General features: G+C 44.5%; 1 protein-coding gene across 1 annotated transcript in view; it reads right to left on the reverse strand.

The window, feature by feature from the left end:
- Positions 1-12,608: 12,608 nt before the first annotated feature.
- Positions 12,609-20,775, reverse strand: part of Grid1 (glutamate receptor, ionotropic, delta 1) — a 661,017-nt gene continuing 652,850 nt past the window's right edge. Inside the window, exon 17 of the mRNA XM_013506310.1 lies at positions 12,609-15,647. Within this exon, the coding sequence (XP_013361764.1) occupies positions 15,219-15,647 (429 nt within the window). The 3' untranslated portion in view covers positions 12,609-15,218. The remainder of the gene's footprint in view (positions 15,648-20,775) is intronic.

The raw sequence follows: 20,775 nt of genomic DNA on the forward strand, positions 1-20,775 counted from the left end.
CAATATGCAATGTAACAATCATTGGTGAATTCTTACCATCTTGTTTAGTGAAGCTCTGCATCATTTCTAATATTTTTATTACTTTTTATTCTCTAATGGTTTGATCAATCTCTCATTCCTACATCTGGTAATCTGAACAACTTTGTTGAAGATAACAGTAGGTAATATAACAACCACTGCTAATTCCTATCATTTTGTTTTAAAATCCTGTATCATTTTTATTGTTCTGCGTTGTTTTGTTTTTGTCTATGTTATTGTTATTTTGTTATTGTTTTATTCTCTTTAAAATAATTTTTAAAAAGAAGTGAAGAAAGATAAAAAATGACAAATCTACACTTCCACCTCAGGAAACTATGCTATGGATGAAATCTAATATGTCTCCCAAACTTACAAGTTCAAAGGTGGGGTTTCTGGAAGATGATCCAATCGCAGGCTCAGTGCAAAGGTCACTGAGATGAACTCACCAATGGACATCCAGAGCTGAGTTCTTAGCTGAATGCGCTATTGGGAGGAGGAGCTTGTCGGAGGATTGGGTCAGAGGAGGCATGACTTGGAAGGTTCTATTTTGTCCTTGGCCTCTATCTCTCTCTGACTCTGTCTCTGTCTCTCTCCCTCCCTTCCCATCTCTCTATGCCTCTCTTTCTGTCTCTCTGTCTCTTTGTCTCCGTCTCTCTCTCTTTCTCTCTTTTACCTTCTTTATCTCTCTCTGTTTCTGGCTGCCATGAGGTTAACAGCTTTCCTTTACCATGCTCCTCTGCCATGATATTTGTGACATGAACCAGAATAAACCTTTCTCTTTAAATTGCATATGTCAGGCATGGGGTCACGGTGACAAGAATCAGTCTACTACAAACTAGAAAAAATAAGAGCAAATTAAACCCAATGTTAAAAAGAAAACAGCCAGCTATGGAATCACAGGCCTATAATCCCGGGTTCTCAGGAGGCTGAGGCAGGAAGATGCCAAGTTTGAGGGCAGCTCAGGAACTTAATGAGACTTATCTCACCATAAAATTATTAAAATGGGAGAGAGCTCAGCACTCTCTGGATTCAATCTCCAGAACCCCCTAAAGAAGAAAGAGAAGGAGAAGGGAGAAGAAGAGAAGAAGGGAGAGTGATAGAGCGAGTGGGAAAAGAGGAGGAGGAGAAGAGAAGGAGAAATGACGGGAGAGGAAAGGGAGAAAGGGAGGAGGAGGAGGAGGAAGGGGAAAGGAGACAAATGATAAAAATTAAACAGAAATCCATGAAATCAAAAACAGGGCATGAGTAGAGAAAATCAAAAAAACCAAATCTTGATTTTCTGAAAAGATAAATACAGTTGATAAGACTCTAGACAGGCTAAGAAAAATTAAAAGGCAAAACTTACATCAAAAGTGAAAAAAAAGAGATGCCACTGCAAATTTCAGACATTACACAGGTTATAAAAAATACTATGAACAACACTATGCCCACAAATTCAATAACCTAGATGAAATAGGCCAAATTCTTGGAAGACTCATCTTCTGAAACTCATACAAAGAAAGCAGACAATCTGAGTGGACCCGTATCTGCTAAAGAATTCAATCATTAATAACTTTCCCAAATAGAAAATCAGACCTAGATAGATTCACTGATGAATTCTACCAAACATTTAAGGGGAAATTTTACCAACTCTCTATAATCTCTTTCAAAAGATAGGAGCAGAGGAATTATTTCTAATTAATTTTATGAAGCCAATATTAGCCTAATACCAAGGCTAACTACATTACTGGAAAACAAATTTATATAATAATAGATGCAAATATCCTCAAAAGCATTAGCAAATTGAATTCAATAATGTATAAAAATTACATACCATGATGAGGTGGTATCTATTTCAGGTACGAAAGGCTCATTCAGTTTGCAAAAATCAGTTAATGTAATCCTTTGCATCATCAGGCTAAGTAAAAAGGAGCACATGATCATATCATATCAATACATGCAGGAAAAGCAGTTAAGAAAATCCAACATCCTTTGATAATTAAAACTCACAATACCTTAGAAATAGAAGGGAACTTTTTCAACCTAACCAAGAACATACGAAAAACACCTACAACTAACATTATATTTGATTGTAAGGAATGACTAATATTTTTTTCACTATGAGCAGGAAAGAGGCAAGAATGTTCCCTCTCGCTACTCCTTTTCATCATTGTCATGAACTATACAATAAGGTCAGCTAATGCAATAAGACAAGAAAAGCAAGTAAAATACAGTGTTACCTTGGTTCACATATGCTTTTGTTTACAAAAAATTTGGTTAGCGAACAGAAGTGTTTAGCAAAATTTTGTTTCTGTTTGGAAATTCTGTATCAGGTGAAAAACATGACTAAAGCCATCTTTCCCATACAAACACATGTAGCCATCTTTGCTAAAACTATAGAACAAATCAAGTTCATGAACCAAGGTATCACTGTATGCACAATTTTTTTTAAAATACATGAAACTCCATCTTTAAAGATAGAACATTTCTCAATTTAGAAAATCCAAGAGAGGATAGGGCAGATATTGGAAGAAACTATTTCCAAAAGACAGACAGCTGTTACAAGGTTGTTATGGAAAATATATAAAGAACACTTAAAGTCAACAATGAGAAATTAAAACCCAAAATTTTAAGACAATAATCAAAACACCTCAAAACACACCTTATCAAAGAAATTATACAAATGGCAAAAAATATGAAAAGATGCCCTATGCCATGTTCCATTCAAGCATTGCTTATTAACACAACAGTGCACTAATGAGATACCACTACATCTCTATTAAAATGGCCAGAATCCAAGACACTGACAGCACAAATGTGGAGCAACAATTCTCATTCACTGATGGTGGATACAGCCATTTCCAAGACACTCTGGCAATTTCTGACAAAATTAAACAGTCTTATCAATGAAATTATGCCTGTTGGTATTTATTTACATGAATTGAATACTAAATGTCCACAAAAGCTTACACATATGGATATTTAAAGCAGCTTTATTCATAAATGCTGAAACTTAGAATCATTCAGATGTCGTTCAGCAGGTGAATGGATAAACTGTGGCCCCTCCAGACAATGGACTACTGCTCTGTGCTAAAACAAAGCGAATTATCAAGGCAAGGAAAGACACAAAGAAACCTGAATGCATATCACCAACTGAAAGAAACTAATCTGAAAAACCACAAACTATGAGTCCACCAATGTGACATTGGAAAAAAGGCAAAACAATGTAGACTAGAAAGATCAGTGGCTGCCAAAAGTTGAGAGCAAGGTGAATAGTAGGAGCATAGAGGATTTTTAGGGCGGAGAAAAACTATTTGCTATGATACTATAATGATGGGCATATGTTGCTATGGTTTGAATGTGTCCTCTCCAATATTTAGGTGTTGAGCTGAGCATAATAGCTCATGCCTTTAATCCCAGAACTTAGGAGGCTTAGGCAAGAGGATCACCAAGAATTTGAGGCCAGGCTGGGCTAACAGTAAGTTCAAGACCACCATGAATTACATAGTGAGGCTCTTATAAAAAAGGGTTCTACAGTTTTCAGTTCTGTTGTCCACGTGAAGACAGTGTTCCTCCCTTTGGAACAATGCTACATAAGGCACAAGGTGGATCCACACAGCAGCCTTTACCAGATAGAACCTTTTGGACTTGACTTCCCAGCCTCCCAAAGTGTGAGAAATTTCTGTTATTTATAAATTATGTAGCCTCACACCTTCTTGCAGTGACACAAACTACAGAGTAAAACACATGGCATTATGTATTTGTCAAACCACAGACAAGCCAGCACCAAAAGTGGAACCCGGTGTAAGCAATGAATTTGGAGGATAATGTCACATCAGTATGGGTTCCTCAGTTGCAGTGAAGCTACTACTCTTATGGTGGACACTGATAGTTGTGGAACTTGTGCATATCGCGGGACACAAGATACTTGTGGATTCTCTGTACTTTCCACACACCTGTGTTGCAAGCCTAAAAGTGCTCTGAAGAGCTCATAATTATTTGCATAAGGATATTTATGTGTGTACGAAACATGAAAATGAACAAAAATTTTGAAGCACAGCTGATGTTTAATAGTTTAACAGACCTGTAGGTGATCTAGACACTGAACAAAGAAAAAACGATATAATGACTCTGTAAAAAGTAACTAGGCTAAAGAAGGTAGATAAAAAGAAAAATAGAAAACACAGAAAATGAGCTAGGGAAATTCTGTGTCATGATTGTAAATAAAAATACCTAAACACAAACAGAAGTACAATGGGGAAAAAAAGTGGGTAAAATTTTACCAACACTGGTAGATAGCAATGCATATATTTAGAAATTTTAAAACCCCAAGCATGAGAAATTCAAAGAAAGCTACACCTAAGCACATCATAAAGCTACACCTAAGCACATCACATAAAAGTGAAAAGTTCATACACGAACCTTAACCTACAGCTAAATCAGCAACTTCTGTTCATCCACAAATACAGAAACAAAATGTGTTGAGAAGGAGAGTCGTGGGTGTGAAAGAGACATGTCACACAGGTGATGCCCTAACAAACATGCAAAAGGCTCCTAAGTAATCCTCAATAAATGTAATTTTAAAACATATTGAGATATACTATATTCCCACTAGAATGGCTGAAAATTAAATGAGATATACTACATTCCCACTAGAATGGCTGAAAATTAAAGTATATGATGGTAACAGTGTTGGTGAGTATATTAACCACCTTTCTGTTTCAGGGATAAATATCTGATGTGCATGACCTACAGGAGGAGAGGTTTATTTTGACCCATGGTTTCAGAAGATTAAGTCCATGGTCAGCTGGTTCCAAGGCTGAGACATCATGGTGACAGGGAGTGGCAGGGGAAAAACTGTCCACTTCACAGTAGTCAGGAAGCAAAGCAGATTGAAACAAGCCAAAAGGAAGGAGCTAAAGACCAGATATAGTCACCAAAGGTACACCCCCATGACCCATTTCTCCACCCAAGCTCCGTTTCCTAGTAGCACACTTCCGTTATGAGCTCATCAGTGGGGGAGGTTAGTACCTTTACAATCCAATCAAGTCTCCACGAGTCTCTTAACCCAACTGACAATCAGGATTGACCAGCACGGTGAATATGTGAAGCAGCTATTCTCAAAAATTGAAACTGTTTTTGAACACCTTTTAGCAGTATCTACCTAAAACGGAACCTATGCATATCAACGACTCAGAAATCCATCAGAAAGGCACACATAAATTCACATAACACAGGTACAGAAAGTGTTCAGTGGGACACCATTGGTAATAACCCACAATGAAAGCAAATCAAAAGTCTGCCAATAATAGAATATATAAAGTGTGACATATTCATACAGTAAAATCCTCTATAGCAGTGTAAGTGAACTTCATACAGAAATGTAGATAAATCTCTCAAGTCAAGGCTGAATGAAGAAAAAATTCAGTTGATTCCATCCCCATATATTTCAAAAGTGAATAAAGTTAACCAATGGATTTAAGACTTACACTAGTACTACCTTTGGATTCATGGAGGTTTCAGGGTGCCCAAGAGAGGCCTCAAAAGTACTGGTCATATTTTATTCTTGTTTTGGCTGAGGGCTATACAAGAGCATTCATCTTCTTAAAATGAATTGAGTTGTGTGCTTATGGTTTGTGCCCTTTTCTGCATGCATTTCAGAAATTTTTAAAGATTATATGTTAAAACTGTGGCCTTGGAGTTGGACCCTTTTTGACTATACCACCTACACTAATAATGACCATGGTTGATTGAGGATTTACTGTACACCAGCCATTCATGTTTGTAAGAGGTGCTTTATTCCAAGTTTTCTTAATTCATCCTTTGAGATAGAATTGCTGTCTTTATCATAAAGATTTTATATGGAAGCTGATAATTGGAGAGGTTAAGTGACTAACATGTTCGCACACCTAGAGAATAGCAGAACCTGATTTCCAAAGCACGAGTCTCTGATTCCTCTTTGGGGACCCATGCAGAAAATAGCCCCCCTGAAATCAAATTATAGTTTGTCAGGATACAGTCATGCTCAGAGCAGATGAGTGCTTTCTCTATGAGTGTCACACACACCACTCTGCCTAGCTTCACCCCCAAGGTTGTAATCACTGGTGACTGAGGCCCAGATCCAAGTGAGTGACCTGCTGTCCTGTCTATACCCTCTGACCCAGACTTTATTTAAGCCGATGGACTATTTGGATGAGCATGAGAAAAACCGCTTAATTACCTAAATCTCATTTTCTGCCTCTGTCAAAAAGAGATTTCTTAATGTCCCAAGGAAAGGATGAATTAATTTTCCTAGGAGGTGATAGGAATATTATATACATATACCAACTTTCCACAATGCATGTAATCATTATGTACTCCAAAGATGTGCTCACGGAAATAAAAATTTAAATTTAAAAAAGCCATGTGAAACCATGTGAAACGCCTTTCTCTCTCCCGCACCCCACTCGGATACATTTCTTTCATTTCTTCCCACACAGTTCCTCATCCCCATTCTCCGTTCTTCTCCACCTTGCCCCTGGGAGTGCCTCACTGTGAATTGCCCAGTGGGCTCTCCGTTTTCTGTGCTCAGGATCAGCGGGAGACTAGAGGCTGAGTGCAGGACACCAGTGGGTCCCCCAGCTCGCTGCTCCTGGGTCTTCATTGGAAGGTTCCTTCCTGGTGCTAACTGAGGATTGGGCTCACAGAAGACATACTCCCTCCTACTGCCCTTCTGGGCCTGGCAGTGACAAGGGACCACTGCTGTTTCTAGCAAGCTTCCCTGCTCCCCTGTGATTTTCTTCCCCTCTATACATCCTTCTGAACCATCTCCCTCCTTAAACCCTCAGTGTCAGTGTGCTGTCTCTCTCACCATGCAGGAGCCTCAGTGATATCCCAGTCTGCTCTGTCGTTTTCTCCCGAATGCAACAAGCACCGTCTACATGAGATAACTGTGCCGATCCAGATGACAAATCGCTGGCAGAACAAGATTCAACCACTGTGGGCTTCAGGCCTCAAGAAGAGGAAGAAGCTAAAGCACAGACACAGAAGAACTGTCCTCAGCACTCACTCCTTATGGCTCCCCAAAATACATTATTTTGTCCATAAAACACAAAGAAGCTGGCCCCCACCTTAGAAGCAGAGCTGTCACCTCAGGAAGCCTATCAAGACCTGTTGTTTTACAGATTGCATGACCATGAACCTTACCCCTGTAACCATACCCCTGAGGACACACTAGATCCTCCTCCAAATCTGTTCCTTGTCATCTGCATTTCACCGGGAGCTTGTCTGGAAGCTGATAGGGCACTGACTGAACAGCTCACAATCAAATCATCACTCTCCAGCTAAGTCAGGCTCCTTTCCTTTGCTTTCTGGGGACAATCAGAATTATTATCTGGGTGGGTCTGGGGGAGGAGCGGAGGTGAGGGCTTCCAGCATCTTGGGTGCCTATAGGAGTTGGGGGCACAAAGCAAGCATACAGGTTCTGGGGACAGGAAGGGCAATGCTGCGCCCCTTTGACCTCATGCCACAGATGAGATGGCTCAGCTGAAAGCCTGAGCAGCTCACCCCGAATCAGGACGCTGTAGTTGTGCGAATCACAGGGGCAGCCATTGGTGAGAGCATTTGCAAAGGTGCCTTACCTACATTATCACTGATCCCCACAAAGAGCTCAGGACTCAGGATCCCCCCTACAGCTGAGGGGACAGAGAAGAGGCTCAGAGAAGACGATGCCCGTGTAGAGAGTGGCAAACTCCAGATTTTAAGCCAGCTCTGTCTAGCCCAGACTCACCTACTAAATGAGCACTCAGCCACCCTGCCCTCCACGGAGATTCCTTTGGCTCCACCCTAGTGCAGGAAAAACAGTTGCTTGGCTTCTGAAAAGGGAAGGCAAGCATGGCTTTGTTTATCTGAAATCAGCTCTGGCCTTTGGGATCTGTGCAGTTTCCACAAAAGGTTCAGCTGTCAGAAAAAAAGGAGCTTATGAGCTGGGAAAACTTCATTCTAGCAATGGTGGGTCACAGATAGCCCTGCGAATTCCTACTGATCATTTCAAACCAAAGACTGATAAGGTCTGTAGTTGTGCGAATCACAGGGGCAGCCATTGGTGAGAGTATTTGCAAAGGTGCCTTACCTACATTATCACTGATCCCCACAAAGAGCTTCCAGACAAGCTCCCGGTGAAATGCAGATGACAAGGAACAGATTTGGAGGAGGATCTAGTGTGTCCTCAGGGGTATGGTTACAGGGGTAAGGTTCATGGTCATGCAATCTGTAAAACAACAAAATGCAAAAGGACATCTCACTTCCTGACGTGACACTGATCTCTTTCTCCTACTCCCCAAACCTAGACAGCCAGGTCTGGAAAAACAGAGAAAACATTCACCTGTCCCAGGCCCAGTGCTGAGACTTGGGTGTGGGAAGTAGTGCATCAGCGCTCTTCTTGGGCCACCAGGGCCCCAGATCCTTCCCAGGTGCTATGGTCTAACTGTGTGTGTCCCCTCCAAACTCTAAGGTCAAAATCCTACCCTCCCACAGACATGGCACTGAGAAGTGGGACCTTCCCGAGGTGATTAGGACACAAATGGAATTAGTACTGTTACTAAAGAGATGCCAGACAGCTGCCATGTTCCTTTCTGCATGAAGAGACATCATGAGGAGACACCATCAATGAGCCAGGAGGTGGGCACTCAGCAGACCCAGAGCCAACACCTTGCTCTTAGAGACTAGAACTATAAGAAACATATTTCTGCTGCTTAGAAGCCACCCTGTCTAGCACATTTTATCATCACTATGGAGCTAATACACCTCATGAGCAAATCACCCAACTTCTCTACCTCATCTTCCTCGTCAGCACCTGTGTACAGTGATTGTGGCACCTAATGAGGTGACACAGGGCGAGTACTGGCCCAGTCAGCACTCAGTAATGCCTAGCTACGCTGGGATGACTGACTGGATTCTCACAAACAGCAAAGAGATGGGTTGTCACTAGGGTAGGAAGGAATAAAATGGTGAGACTCAAAGGAGTGAAAAGATTCAAATGTTGCTCAAAAAGACTGAAATGTTGCTCAAATGCTGCCCTCAAGCAGTGGCAGAAGTTGGATCCAGATTGGATCTTGCATTTGCAATATCTGTCCTTTTGCTTGGTCTTGACCATCTATCTCCTTTTCTGCCAAGGTCAGGAACCAGCATCACCCCCAACAATGTCATATGCGCCCCAACACATGTGCCTCTCCTGGTGTGCCCTGCCAGTGGCATATGTCCACTTCAAAGACTCTACCTGGCATGCATTTCCCACACCCCTCCCCTCTCCTGGCTACCATTTTGGTTTCCACCTCAGAGGAGCCCTGAAACAGCACGGCACCAAAACACTCCCCATCAGGGGAGTGGGGCTCAGGGGCTTGCCTGACTCAGCCTTTAAGGACAGTGGTTTAGAGAAATAAAGAGAACTTTAAGAATACATTGGAAGATATTAACCCCATTCCTAGAAAAATGCTCTCAGCCATGATCTTGGCACCTCTGGGGTCTATCTAGGGACATCAATGGGGGATGGATTTCCTGCTCTGAAAGAGAATCTTGAAGCTCTGGAGAGAGCCAGTGAGCCCCTGAGCTCACAGCTTACTTTCTTCAGAAAGCAGGTTGCTTCTCCTTGGGGGCCAAGAGGAAGAACAAAGCACCCTGAGAGGAGTCACCTCCTGAGTGACCCTGGCAGAGCCTGACCTGCCTGGCTAAGGGGGCTTCAGAGAAGCCGGCCCCAGGCCCAGCTCAGCCCTGTGGTTAGGGGTGACCCTTTCAGCCCTCACAAGCCGCAGTCCCTGTGAGGGGATAAGGAAATACAAATACAAAGCCACGCACCCTGAGGTCACCAGAGAGAAGGCAGCAGATGCGGAGGCTGAGAAAGCTGTCAGTGCTGACGACATTATATCTGGGGAGAGAGAAGCCCAGCAAGGAAGCCTGGCTGAGGTAAGGGCAACCACTTCCCACTGAGGAAGAGCCAGCTCCAGCCACAGGAGTGATCACCACAAAGCCAAACAGGTGAAGTGTGAATACCAGTGCCACCTCTTTCCCACCAGGGGACCCCGCCTTTTAAATAGTAATTTCTACCTTGCAAGGCTGAGGTGAAGAGAGTGTCTATATGTAAAGGCAATAGTGTAGCCTCTCATTTCGATACCTAATCAATACCTGGTCACTGATACGGATGTGATCATGGATTTTCTTATTTGGAAACAATTAAGATGCCTTGGAGAATTTAGGGGACTTTTTTGCAATTTTGGAGGATTCTGGTTGAAAATCAAGATTTAAGAGAAAGCAGGGACTGGCAGGAGTGGTGGCTGTGCACGCCACAAGCCTTCCAGGGGCGAGGAGTCTTAGCAGGGGGTGCACGTCTTTCCTCAGTGGCTGACGGTAGAGCTGTGTGTGGCTGATTGTTGCATTGAACCTGTGCACAGGGCAGAGCAGCCCTGAGACAGCCTCCTTCGTCCCCTGGATCCCATTTCCCAGTGTGGTGAGCAGAGTTGAACTTGCCTGCAGCCCTATTACTGTGCATGTAAATTAGCTCCGCGTGCCTGGAAGGGTAAATGTATCTGCAAAGAGCTTGATGTTTACCTACGAATGTGTGTACACATGATTGTGCATGTGTGTATCTGTGTGTGTTCATTTTGAGTGTCAATAAGTCTGTGTGTTGGTGAACATATTGAGCTTGGACAGCTGGTTGCCCCTAGCAACTGTATGCTAGGATCTTCCAGCAACTGATCTCTCCTTGAATGACATCTGGTCGCTCACCTTAAGTGATCAAGACCTGTCTGGTGCCTCCTCTTTCAGGTCCTGGCCATTTTCATCACAAATTTCTATATCTAGGGTTTTTCTTGCTGCTGAGAAGTTTCCTGTCTCTCTGGAGCTCAGTGTTCAATGTCAAGCTCAGACGAGAGAGGATGAAAGCTGTGGGTTCGGGGTGATTCACATTAACAGTTGCCCCTTCCTTTTTGTAGGCAGTGACTATTAGCTCACCTGATTTATCTGCAGTATGTGCTCCTCTTATAAATAATCCAACTAAGATACCATCAAGAAAGCAAAATAATTTTAAAAGTTAGTGGCATAGGAAAGAGCTATTTATCTAGAGTTTCTTGATATAAGGGGTGAGGATAAAAATCAAACATAATTTTGTCTTTTAAAAACAGCTAATGGCATGAAATAAAAGAATATTTTAGATGTTAAAAAAAAAAGCAGCTACATTAGGAACAGAAATGCTTCCTCTTACTGTAACTGAAGCAAGGAAAGGTCAATTAAAATTTTTTGAGCCTTTTATCTAATCTTGAGTCACCAAAGCTAAGAGCGCAATACAAGGCTTTAAGACACAGATGCTAAATTCCTGAGCTTGTTCTTACAGGGATGAAAGTTTACCCGAAACAAAGGCAAAACCCCATGATTAAGCAACCCTTGTTGGAAGCAGAAGGTCACACAGAGATCCATATTATCCATTAGACATTGTCCTCCGTTGTTAAATGAAATATTTAACAATATTTCACTATAAGATACCATTATGACATTTAATAATATTGTAAAATATGTAACACTATTTCTGTTATGTGTTATTAAACTAAATGCGTTTAAAGGAAATGGCATAAGAACTAAATATTCCTTTGTCACCACGGCCGCTAGACCTACTAGTCTTTTCTTCTTTGGTACATCTTTATTCCTCTTTCAGAGATTGAAAAGAAAAAAATGGTTTGCCATTAGTTTTGCTGTGGCAAGATCCATAGGATTTAAAATGCAAAACCTGCACAGCTTTTCCTCTAAAAAAAGGTCATTCTGGGAGTTCCTGCAGCTTCATTCCCCATTCATGTTTCTGCTCAGAAAATCTGGGTAGGTCTACACCATGTTCTCCCACCTGCAGTCTGAGGAGCTCTCTCCCAACGTTGGAAAAACCCATTGTGCAGAGATTGAAGAACAAAAGCCAGGAGTTCTCTGAGTTCCAAGAAGTTATGATCTCCATCATGAAAACCAACTGCCTTGGGTCAGCCTGGTTTTCCCATGAAGGTCCAGAAGTCACACAGGATTTTTGGGGTGCCATCAGTGGGAGTGGGGAGCACACATGTGAGGGGTTGAGGAGACGACTCCAGGCTGCAGAGATAGGTGGGGGTTGGGAATGTCCATAGGAGAAGGGTGCCATAGGTTCTGAAAAAACCAAATGTTGAAAAAGTCACACTGGGGTTCCTCTGAGAATGACAGTCCTTTAACTCTGAGACCTACGCATAGTATCAAGGTTTCTGCAGACACAGAAACTGAGAGACACAAGAACTGGCTGAAGTCACCCTAGGTAGAAACGACCTCCACTGAGTGTGGTGGGCTACAAGCCAGGTCTCTCTGAGTCTTCTGAGAACTCAACCTTTTAAAGGCACTTGTCATGTTAACTACAACTTAGAATTGCTGTCAGTTCTGTCCCTCACACTGTCCTCTGGTTGGTGTCAGAGGACCCTGGATGTGTCCCCATGCCCAGGTGTACCTGAGACCCACTTGGGGAGTGGAATTTCCCCCCACAAGTGTGTGTATCAATGGGACAGAATCCAGTTCACACCCAGGAGCTAATAGACAGCATTTCCTCATCCCAGAGAATAAGAGTGTCAGGAGCAGATAAGTTTTATTATTAAACAACTTTAATCCAAATGCTGATTATTATTTGCAGTGTCTGAAGGCACAAAATATACCTAAAATGTATGGAAGTCTAAACAGAGTTATAAATCCAAAGAGCAAAGCATGAAAAAAAGTACATTCTATGAGCTGACACAGAAATCTAAGTTGGGAAGATTCTGGTTTTGTTGTTGTTTTCCCCTAGAGAACTTGCTTGAATATCAATCATTTTCCCTCATGCCAAGGGCAGGAACTTTAAAAAATAACATAAATATGGTGAAGAATAACACCATGAGATGTTAAGGGTATTTTAGAAGCAGTATACTTTCCCCTCGAAGACGCTCTGTCTCTCTCTCTCTCTCTCTCTCTCTCTCTATCTCTCTCTCTCTCTCTCTCTCTCTCTCTCACACACACACACACACACACACACACACACACACTCACACACATTCTAAGCAAAACCATCTAAGCAGACATCTATACATCCATACCTCAGAACACAGGGCATCTCTGGGGGAAAAACAGATTCAGGTGTGAGATAAGGCAGTGAGACACATATATGAAGTATTGGCCTTCCAGGGCTGGTTCTCCAAAGTGCTGATGGATGAAAGCAAAGCCCGCTCGTTCTTGGAGGTGATGGCAGCAGCCCACCTAGCCTCTGCCATGCACCCCAGCTCCAAGCTCCACACATTCTGATTGGAGAGATGTCAGTGGACCATCTCTGGACCATAATTATAAATACAGTCTTTCCTAGGGTGCTTTAGCTTGATGTGTGATGCGGCCATTCCCTACTGCTCCATCATGACACTAGGGACTTTAGGAAAGAAATCAATACCGGGCTAGTTATCACCCTCATAAACATATCTCTGGAGAACTCTACAAGGCCGAAGAAGAGTCGATCGATAGGACTTTGTATTTCCCCGTGACCACAGGCCCAGGTGCTCAGCTCCCTGATGACTGCTGGGGATGGGTGGGAGCCCCCTGCTCCTCAGATCTGGTTGTGGGCTCTGTTCTCCATCCTGACAGATTAGGAGAGCAGATTCACCTTTATCTTCAGGAGAGGTACTGAAGTGTCACAGTCCAAATTCCTCCAATTACTCCACTCCTGACGGTTCTTTCGCTCGTTCTATAGTTCAGTTGCCCCAGAAAGGGAAGCAGAGGGAGGTGAGGCTTTTAGGTAGTTCTAATCTTAGGAAACAGGGTTTCCAAGCAAGTTCTCTGGCTCAGGCGTAGGCCTGAGGGTTCCAAAGGACCTAAGATTCTTTCAGCCTGGAGGGATTCTGCCATGTCCAGATGGCTGCTTGAAGACTCCTGGTCTGGGAACGGTGGTAAAGTCAGACGTAGGGACTAGTGCCAGGGACTGGCTGTCTTTGGGTGACTTCCTGAAGGGCCTGAGAATCAGCAGTATGCCTTGACTTCAGGCTACACGCAGCTTCTCTAGGAGATGGGAAGTTTTCGTCTTAGCTTTACTTGGGCTTTACTGCTAAGAATCAAGTCCGTTAGGAAATTCCTACGTGGATACTCTTTTCTGTTCCCCAGCTACCTCCTCCCCTGGGACTGCACCTGCCCCAACTCCTTCCATAAAGATCCTTTACCAGAAATCAAAGTGCTTCTACTCCCTGCACCCCAACTACAGCTTATTCTCTCACCTGGACCATGGGCCCAAATCTAAGCATGCAGCTTTTCTTCACCTGGCTTCTTGTCACCACTGCCTCACCTGATCAGCACAACCAGCCACACTTCATATCCGCCTATCCCTGAGGACCTTCTACCAGGCCAGTCCCATCTCTGCCCAGCCTCTGTGACACAACGATGAGGCCTGCCCTTCTTCCCCATGATCTATTGATGGCCGACTCTTCTAAGTAAGAAAAGAAAGTAAAAACAAGACCAAAAGGATGATACTGGAACACATCGGCATCAAAGCCCACAGAGCTTGGTACCGCAATATGGGTAGCTTCTCTGGGGCTCAGGGGCAGGTGCACACTGTGGCATACACAGGAGTCCCCATCCTGAGTTAGCCTGGCTGGGACTGCTCTATGTCCAGGGCAGCTCTTCAGAGCCAGGCCAACAGAAAGAGTGGGTCACCTTCCAGCACAGTGACCCCATGGACCAGCCAGGGCTGGGTCCAGACTCTCTACCTACCCAAGGAGACTCCAGGAGAAATGAGGGGCCAGGAGCAAAGGGTGGAGGGGGAAGCTGGCAGTCCTGGCAGCCAGCAGCATTGGGGGCACCTCGCCTTCCTTCTCCCCAGCAGGAAGGGGCTCCTTTTCTGATGGCCCTTCCTACCCTTAGAAAGGCCCAGGAACATGGGGCTCCTTTGGCACTTCAGAATGATCACAAGTTTGCCTTTTTATTCATATAGAACAAAATTTACAAAGTCATTCATACAGTTTTTGTGGTTTTTTTTTTTACTGACTTCGAAAATTGGGAATATTCAAAATACACTTTTACCCCACTCCATTCTGTCATTATTTACACATATGTACAAGAAAAATGAAAGAGTCTCTATGTGTGTGTGTGCGTGTGTGTGTATGTGTGGTCTGTGTTGTTGTTTTCTCGTATTAAAAAGCTCTGCTGGTCGGGTGGGTGGGCGGGCGGGTGGCGGGCAGGCGGTGCGGTCAGATGGATGTGCCATGGGAGGTGTCCAGAGCCTCTGGAAGGACGCCCCCAGGCACGGGCTGGAAGGACATGGGGATGGGGGTCTTCACCGGGCTCTGCCGGAACAGCCCCCCATTGGGCGACCTGTGTTTGCACTGGATGGAGGGCATGGTGGCCGAGCTGCTCAGCGGCAGTGGCAGGCTGCTGCTGGGCCCTGCTGAGAGTGTCCGGCTGGCGCCGTGGCTGCTCTGCTCTGGCAGAAAGGTGCTGACTGAGAGCTGGGTGTTCTGGTACTCCCGTGTGGGCTCCAGGGCCTGGCTGGGTGCCAGGCCTCCCATCTCCAAGGCTGAGAGCTCGATGGACGCAGGGGAGATCTGCTTGTGAGCAATGTCTTCGTCCATGAGGCTGTTCATGCGCCGGTGCACCTGCTCCAAATTCACCTCTTTGTCCTGGAGGGGAAGATAGGAAGGTCAGGGAGGACCCTCAGGGCCCAAGGCTGGCTGGCAGCAAATGCAGGCGACTTGGAGGCATTAGGCCTGCTCAGCCTCTACACATAATTACCCACCCACCAAGGATGGCTGTCTGCTACCTGGGGAGTTCGTAGGCTAAGACATGCGGTAAAGACCTTGTGACATTGTTCCTGCCCTTTTCACTCAGCTTAGAATCACTACCACAGGCAGAGGAAACTCTTGTGACAAGACAGTTTGAAGAACGGGCAGCAACAGAAGGAGATAGGTGGAACCCAATGAGATTAGAAGGAATGGTTCTTGGGCACCTAGCATGTCCCCTGCAATTGCCATTTAGAGCTCAGTACTCTCAGCCCCACTTCAGACAAAAGGAGATTCGGTGACCTCACCTGAGTTACCAGCTTTCTGAGTGGCAGTGGTAATCTGGAACCCCAAAGTGAGACAGGTACTGGTCTTACCAGGTGACCTGCATTCTCCCCATTCATGTCTCCAGAGAGGCTGGGTGTGGGGTAGGAATACCTCCCTACCTGAAAGGCTAATGGATATGGGATTCTGGGTGAGGATGAGGAGTGGGAATGGTGAGGAAAGGGACTTCCCAGGGTTGGCAGACTCTCCTGGTAACGTGGGGCTTGAGGCTGCTCAGATGGGTGATCCTCACCTGGACACTGCAACACCATAGTGAGTGGCATCACAGAAGATTGATTCATTTGCTTCAGAAAAAAAACACAACCATATCATCCTTTTCAAATTATTTGATTTGCTCTCAGTGTCAAAATAAACTGAGGTGGTCACACTTCTTGAAAGCTCAAGGAAGAGGTCATCTATTCATCTATGGAGCTGACATGAGACCGACCAGCTGCCCGTGGGAAGAGCCACCCCAGCTCCCTGCTTCTAATCCGGAAGTTGCAGTCCTATTTGTAGCCACATGGGCATCACTGGGCCAGGAAGATGAGATGATGAATGCTGTTCCTTTTCACATGAAATTCCAAGAGAAATACCACATTAAAGTTGAATTTCAAGAAAACAATGTGGGTTTTCTAACACTGACACCCTATATTGAAGAGAGGACCCCAAGCCTTGTCCACCTTGTAGGGGTGTTGGAAATCCCAAGAAACTTAGATGCCTTGATATGTTTTTCAGAAAGAAAGGAATCCTGTAGAATAAGGTTGTTCCCATGGCTGTATTGAACTGTTCTGGGGCTGGGACATGAGGAGTTCCCCAAGGAAGAGTTATCCTAAATAACTGAGATGCATTTCCGTCATCGGAATGCACCAACCCAGGGCTACTCCCAGGAGGACTCAACTCAGCATGTCTCATGTTGGCAAGGAACTGCTGCGCCCTGTGATTTTCTCCTTGCCCTAGATTCTCAGCCTGGGGAATGGAGGACCACTGCCTTACATCTTAAGCCAAAAGCCGGCAGCTGGTGCTTGACTTCTGGCAAGACACCTGATATCATTCTCTCTCAAAACTTCTCCCGGAGCAGGAAACCTGATGACATCCATAAGACAATGGAGAACTTGTTTCAGGCAAAGAAGAAATTAGATAATAAGAGACCACCTATTGGGGAAGAGGGTCAATACAATTAGACTTGGTATCAAGGATGGACATGACATCAGGTGTCCTTGGCAATACCTTAAGGCAGAGCCCAGATTCCAGTGATCACAAGCCCCATATAAGCAAAGGTCAGCTCCCTGGAGCTGGGAGATCATCTCTGAGTTGAGGGCACCTCTGGGGTGGCAAGTGTCCTGGTGAAATGGAGAGAAGTGGCTGAAGGACATCAGGCTTCTACTTTTCCTGGCTAAATGCCATTCATGAAATGCTTTCAATGACTCCTCCAAGATTCTATTTTTTTTTTTTTTCCGGTACCAGGAATGGAACTCACGACCTCGCACTTGCCAGGCAGGCGCTGTGCTGCTGAGCTAAATCCCCAGCCCCTCCTCCAAAAGTCTGTTACCACTTACTCCTCAATTTAGGAGGTAAATTCCTAAGTGTAAACTTAGGAGATAAATTCATCCTAAGTTGAAAATATCCCAAGACTGCAATGCATTTGCTCTGTCTACCCTACCCAACACCATAGCTCAGCCACACAGCACTCTGTAGAGTGTGGGCTGCTTCCGCTCACAACTGTGGCTAGCTGAAAGCTGTGGCTCACTGCTGCTATCTAGCATTGCCAAAGAACATGGTTCCCAACTGTGCTAGTCCAGCAAAAGACAAAAATTCAAATTTCAAAGTAGGATTGCTACTGAATGCATATTGCTTTAGAACTATCCTAGAGTTGAAAAATACTAAAACAAAGAATGATAATTTGGGGACCATTGGTAAATAACAAATCAAACTTGAGTTCTTAATTATCTTCATGATTGAGCCAGTGCCATGCAACTTTCCCCTTTTCTATACATTTTATGTTTTGCTTTTTATAAAATGACTTTAATAGTATTTTATAAAGGTATCAATGCTCTTCTTTTAAAGAAGTTCAGGGTCTATTGCTTTTGGAGAATTACTGTCTGCACTGGGTAACCGCTTCCCAGGGAACTTGCTCACCTACCCAAGAGCCAGGACCATGACCCCAACAAAGAAAATAGGACCGAATCTGAATCCTGAACGAAGGGATAAAGTGACAGAAAATGGCTGGTGTTTGTACTGGTCAGTTTTCCCACTGCTGGGATCAAAAACCTGAAACCGACCATTAAAAAGAGGAAATTATTTCCCTGGCTCAGGGTTTCAGAAGATTCAGTCCATGGTCATTTGGCTCCAAGGCAGAAATGTAATGGTGGCAGGCTGTGGCAGAGCAAATCTGCTCAGCTCAGGGTGGATGGGAAGCAGAGCACAGGAGAACAATGTCAGAGAGGAAGGAGCAAGGGACCAAATATGGTGCACAATTTCACACTTAGACACACCTAGAAATGTACTTTACTAATCTCCTAGGTGGCTCTCAAGACATTCAAGTTGGTGATCCAGCTTACTAGTTACAGTGTCCCCTTGGGTAAGCAGATGTGACTCCCCCAGCAATCTGCTCTGGTCTACCCTCCTAGCTCCTGGGTCCCAGGTCTCTGGACCAGCTCCAGTTCCGCTCTTCACCAAGCCTGCACCTCAGCCTCCTCATGGCTGCTCTGAGCTCCTGTGAAGCTTCTGCTGCAGAATGTGATCTGATACAGGACACGGTTCCTTTATCTGCATTAGCCACAGTCAGTGCCATAGCTGTTTTGGCAAATATTTGTATCCATAAGATATTTTCATCAAAAAGAGCTTAGAGGAGGGGTACTAGAGAGTGTAGAAGCTGGAGACAATGAAATAATTTCAAATAATGCAAGGTTTCAGCAGATAACTTTGCCTTCTCTGCGGCCAACAAAGGTTGAGAAGGGTAGACAGGCAGGATGCCCTCAGTATAGACTTGTTTCTATAGAGGGAAAACTGGTGACCAGGCAGTCCTGGGGATCACTGGAAGAATTGGTTAATTGCATAATCTTGCCTTTTCCTCCTTTCTGTTCTCACTTCTGGACTTTAAGGTCCCCTTTGAGGATGAAGGAAATAAAGTTTAAGAGTGAACTAATTAGCAGCCAGGAGCCAGTGTCTTGGTACCAGCTGTGTTCACGGTGGATTTGGGCAGTTAGGAGGGAGAGCCTGGCCCTTTGCTCAGAGTCAATTAAGTGCTGGGTCAGGGGAGATTGTTTAGGAGTTTTTTGTTTTGCCAGGGTTTAAAGAGAGAGAAAGGATAATCTCCTGTCCCGGAAGGTCAAGGAAAGGCAGGAAGTTGGGAGTAGGGGCAAAGAGAAAGGAACTCTCTCCACCTCGTGCCAGCAAAACAAACACACGGAGGTTTTTGCAAAGGAGACAGACAGATCCAAATCTTCTGAAGAAAAAGTGTGAGGATGAAGGTGTCTCAGGGGCGGATCTCTTCCCCACTGAGGCAGAAGGAGAGGAAGAGGACGGGTGTGGGGTTGGGAAAGCACCAGGGCCCAGGCACCAAGCTAGCATCTTAAGTGCAGCTGGGAGGAGCCGATCAGATAACAGCAAAGCACTTAGAATAAAGACCAACCCAGGAGCGGGTACAGGGGTGGCCAATTACCTTCATGTCAGGACTTCCAGAGGAAAGGGTTTAAACAGTTTCTTCAACTCACATGTTCTTCCCTTACCTCAAATTGAGGAGGCATGAACCAGTCCACAGGACTGCAAGGCCGTGCAGTGCGAATCAGCTCTGGTTGTGGTTATTCATTAGTTTTAACCTCTCCACATGAGGACACCCAACAAATGTCCACAACAACTGAACAGAATTTCCAGGGAGAGTTTCTCACGCCAAATGGCTGTCAAAACGCCAAACTCTGTGCGCCAGCAGGACCTCATTCAATTCAGATCCCATAAGCCTCATAGCACCAACATCAAGACAAACTGGCAGAAGAGGGTGCCGTCAAGAGTGTTTTGTACTAGGAATTTCAATGCACTTGAAAATGGGTTGAACTAAATGCAGATACTCCCCTGACCCCCTGGAAAGCAAAGGTAGCCTGTCTGTCTCTGGGTCCACTAAGCTGCTGGCAGGGCCAAGAATGAGGAGCACACAGCAGAGAGCCACCTGGCTTGTGGTCCTGAAAGCTCTGTGTTCCTGCATCATCTGGGGCCACAGACAGCACACACAAGGTCATTCATTACGTGTCTAACAGTACCTTCTGCATCTCTGGTCAAGGAAGGAGAAGGCAGGTGTCATCACTCATTCAAGGAAAGAAGCAGAAGTGATGGAATAAAATCCATCTTGTGGACAAAATGGTGCATTCTATAATGTTATGCAAATTCAAATAATGGGCCTTTTTTATGTGAACTACATTCGTTTACATCCTCATTATCCCAAGGTTTCGGTTTTCAGCCAGGTAATGACAGCTGTGGAAAGAGACCTGGAAACTTATCTCTGCGTTCATTAATCTACCATGGGTAACTGACCTACTCAAACATCCCTGCATATGACATAAAATTCATTGACTGCATTTACCCACGAATCGGCTGCATTCCAGCTCTGCATTTCTCACCCCATATTAAACGTGACAGCAGATGCACCAACAAAGGTTACTGGGGAACCTCTCTCAGGCATTGTCTTGCAGAGAGATAAAGTTCTGTAATTAAG

The sequence above is a fragment of the Chinchilla lanigera genome, unplaced genomic scaffold (assembly GCF_000276665.1).
Source record: "Chinchilla lanigera isolate Chin_1 unplaced genomic scaffold, ChiLan1.0 scaffold00109, whole genome shotgun sequence".
NCBI lineage: Eukaryota > Metazoa > Chordata > Mammalia > Rodentia > Chinchillidae > Chinchilla > Chinchilla lanigera.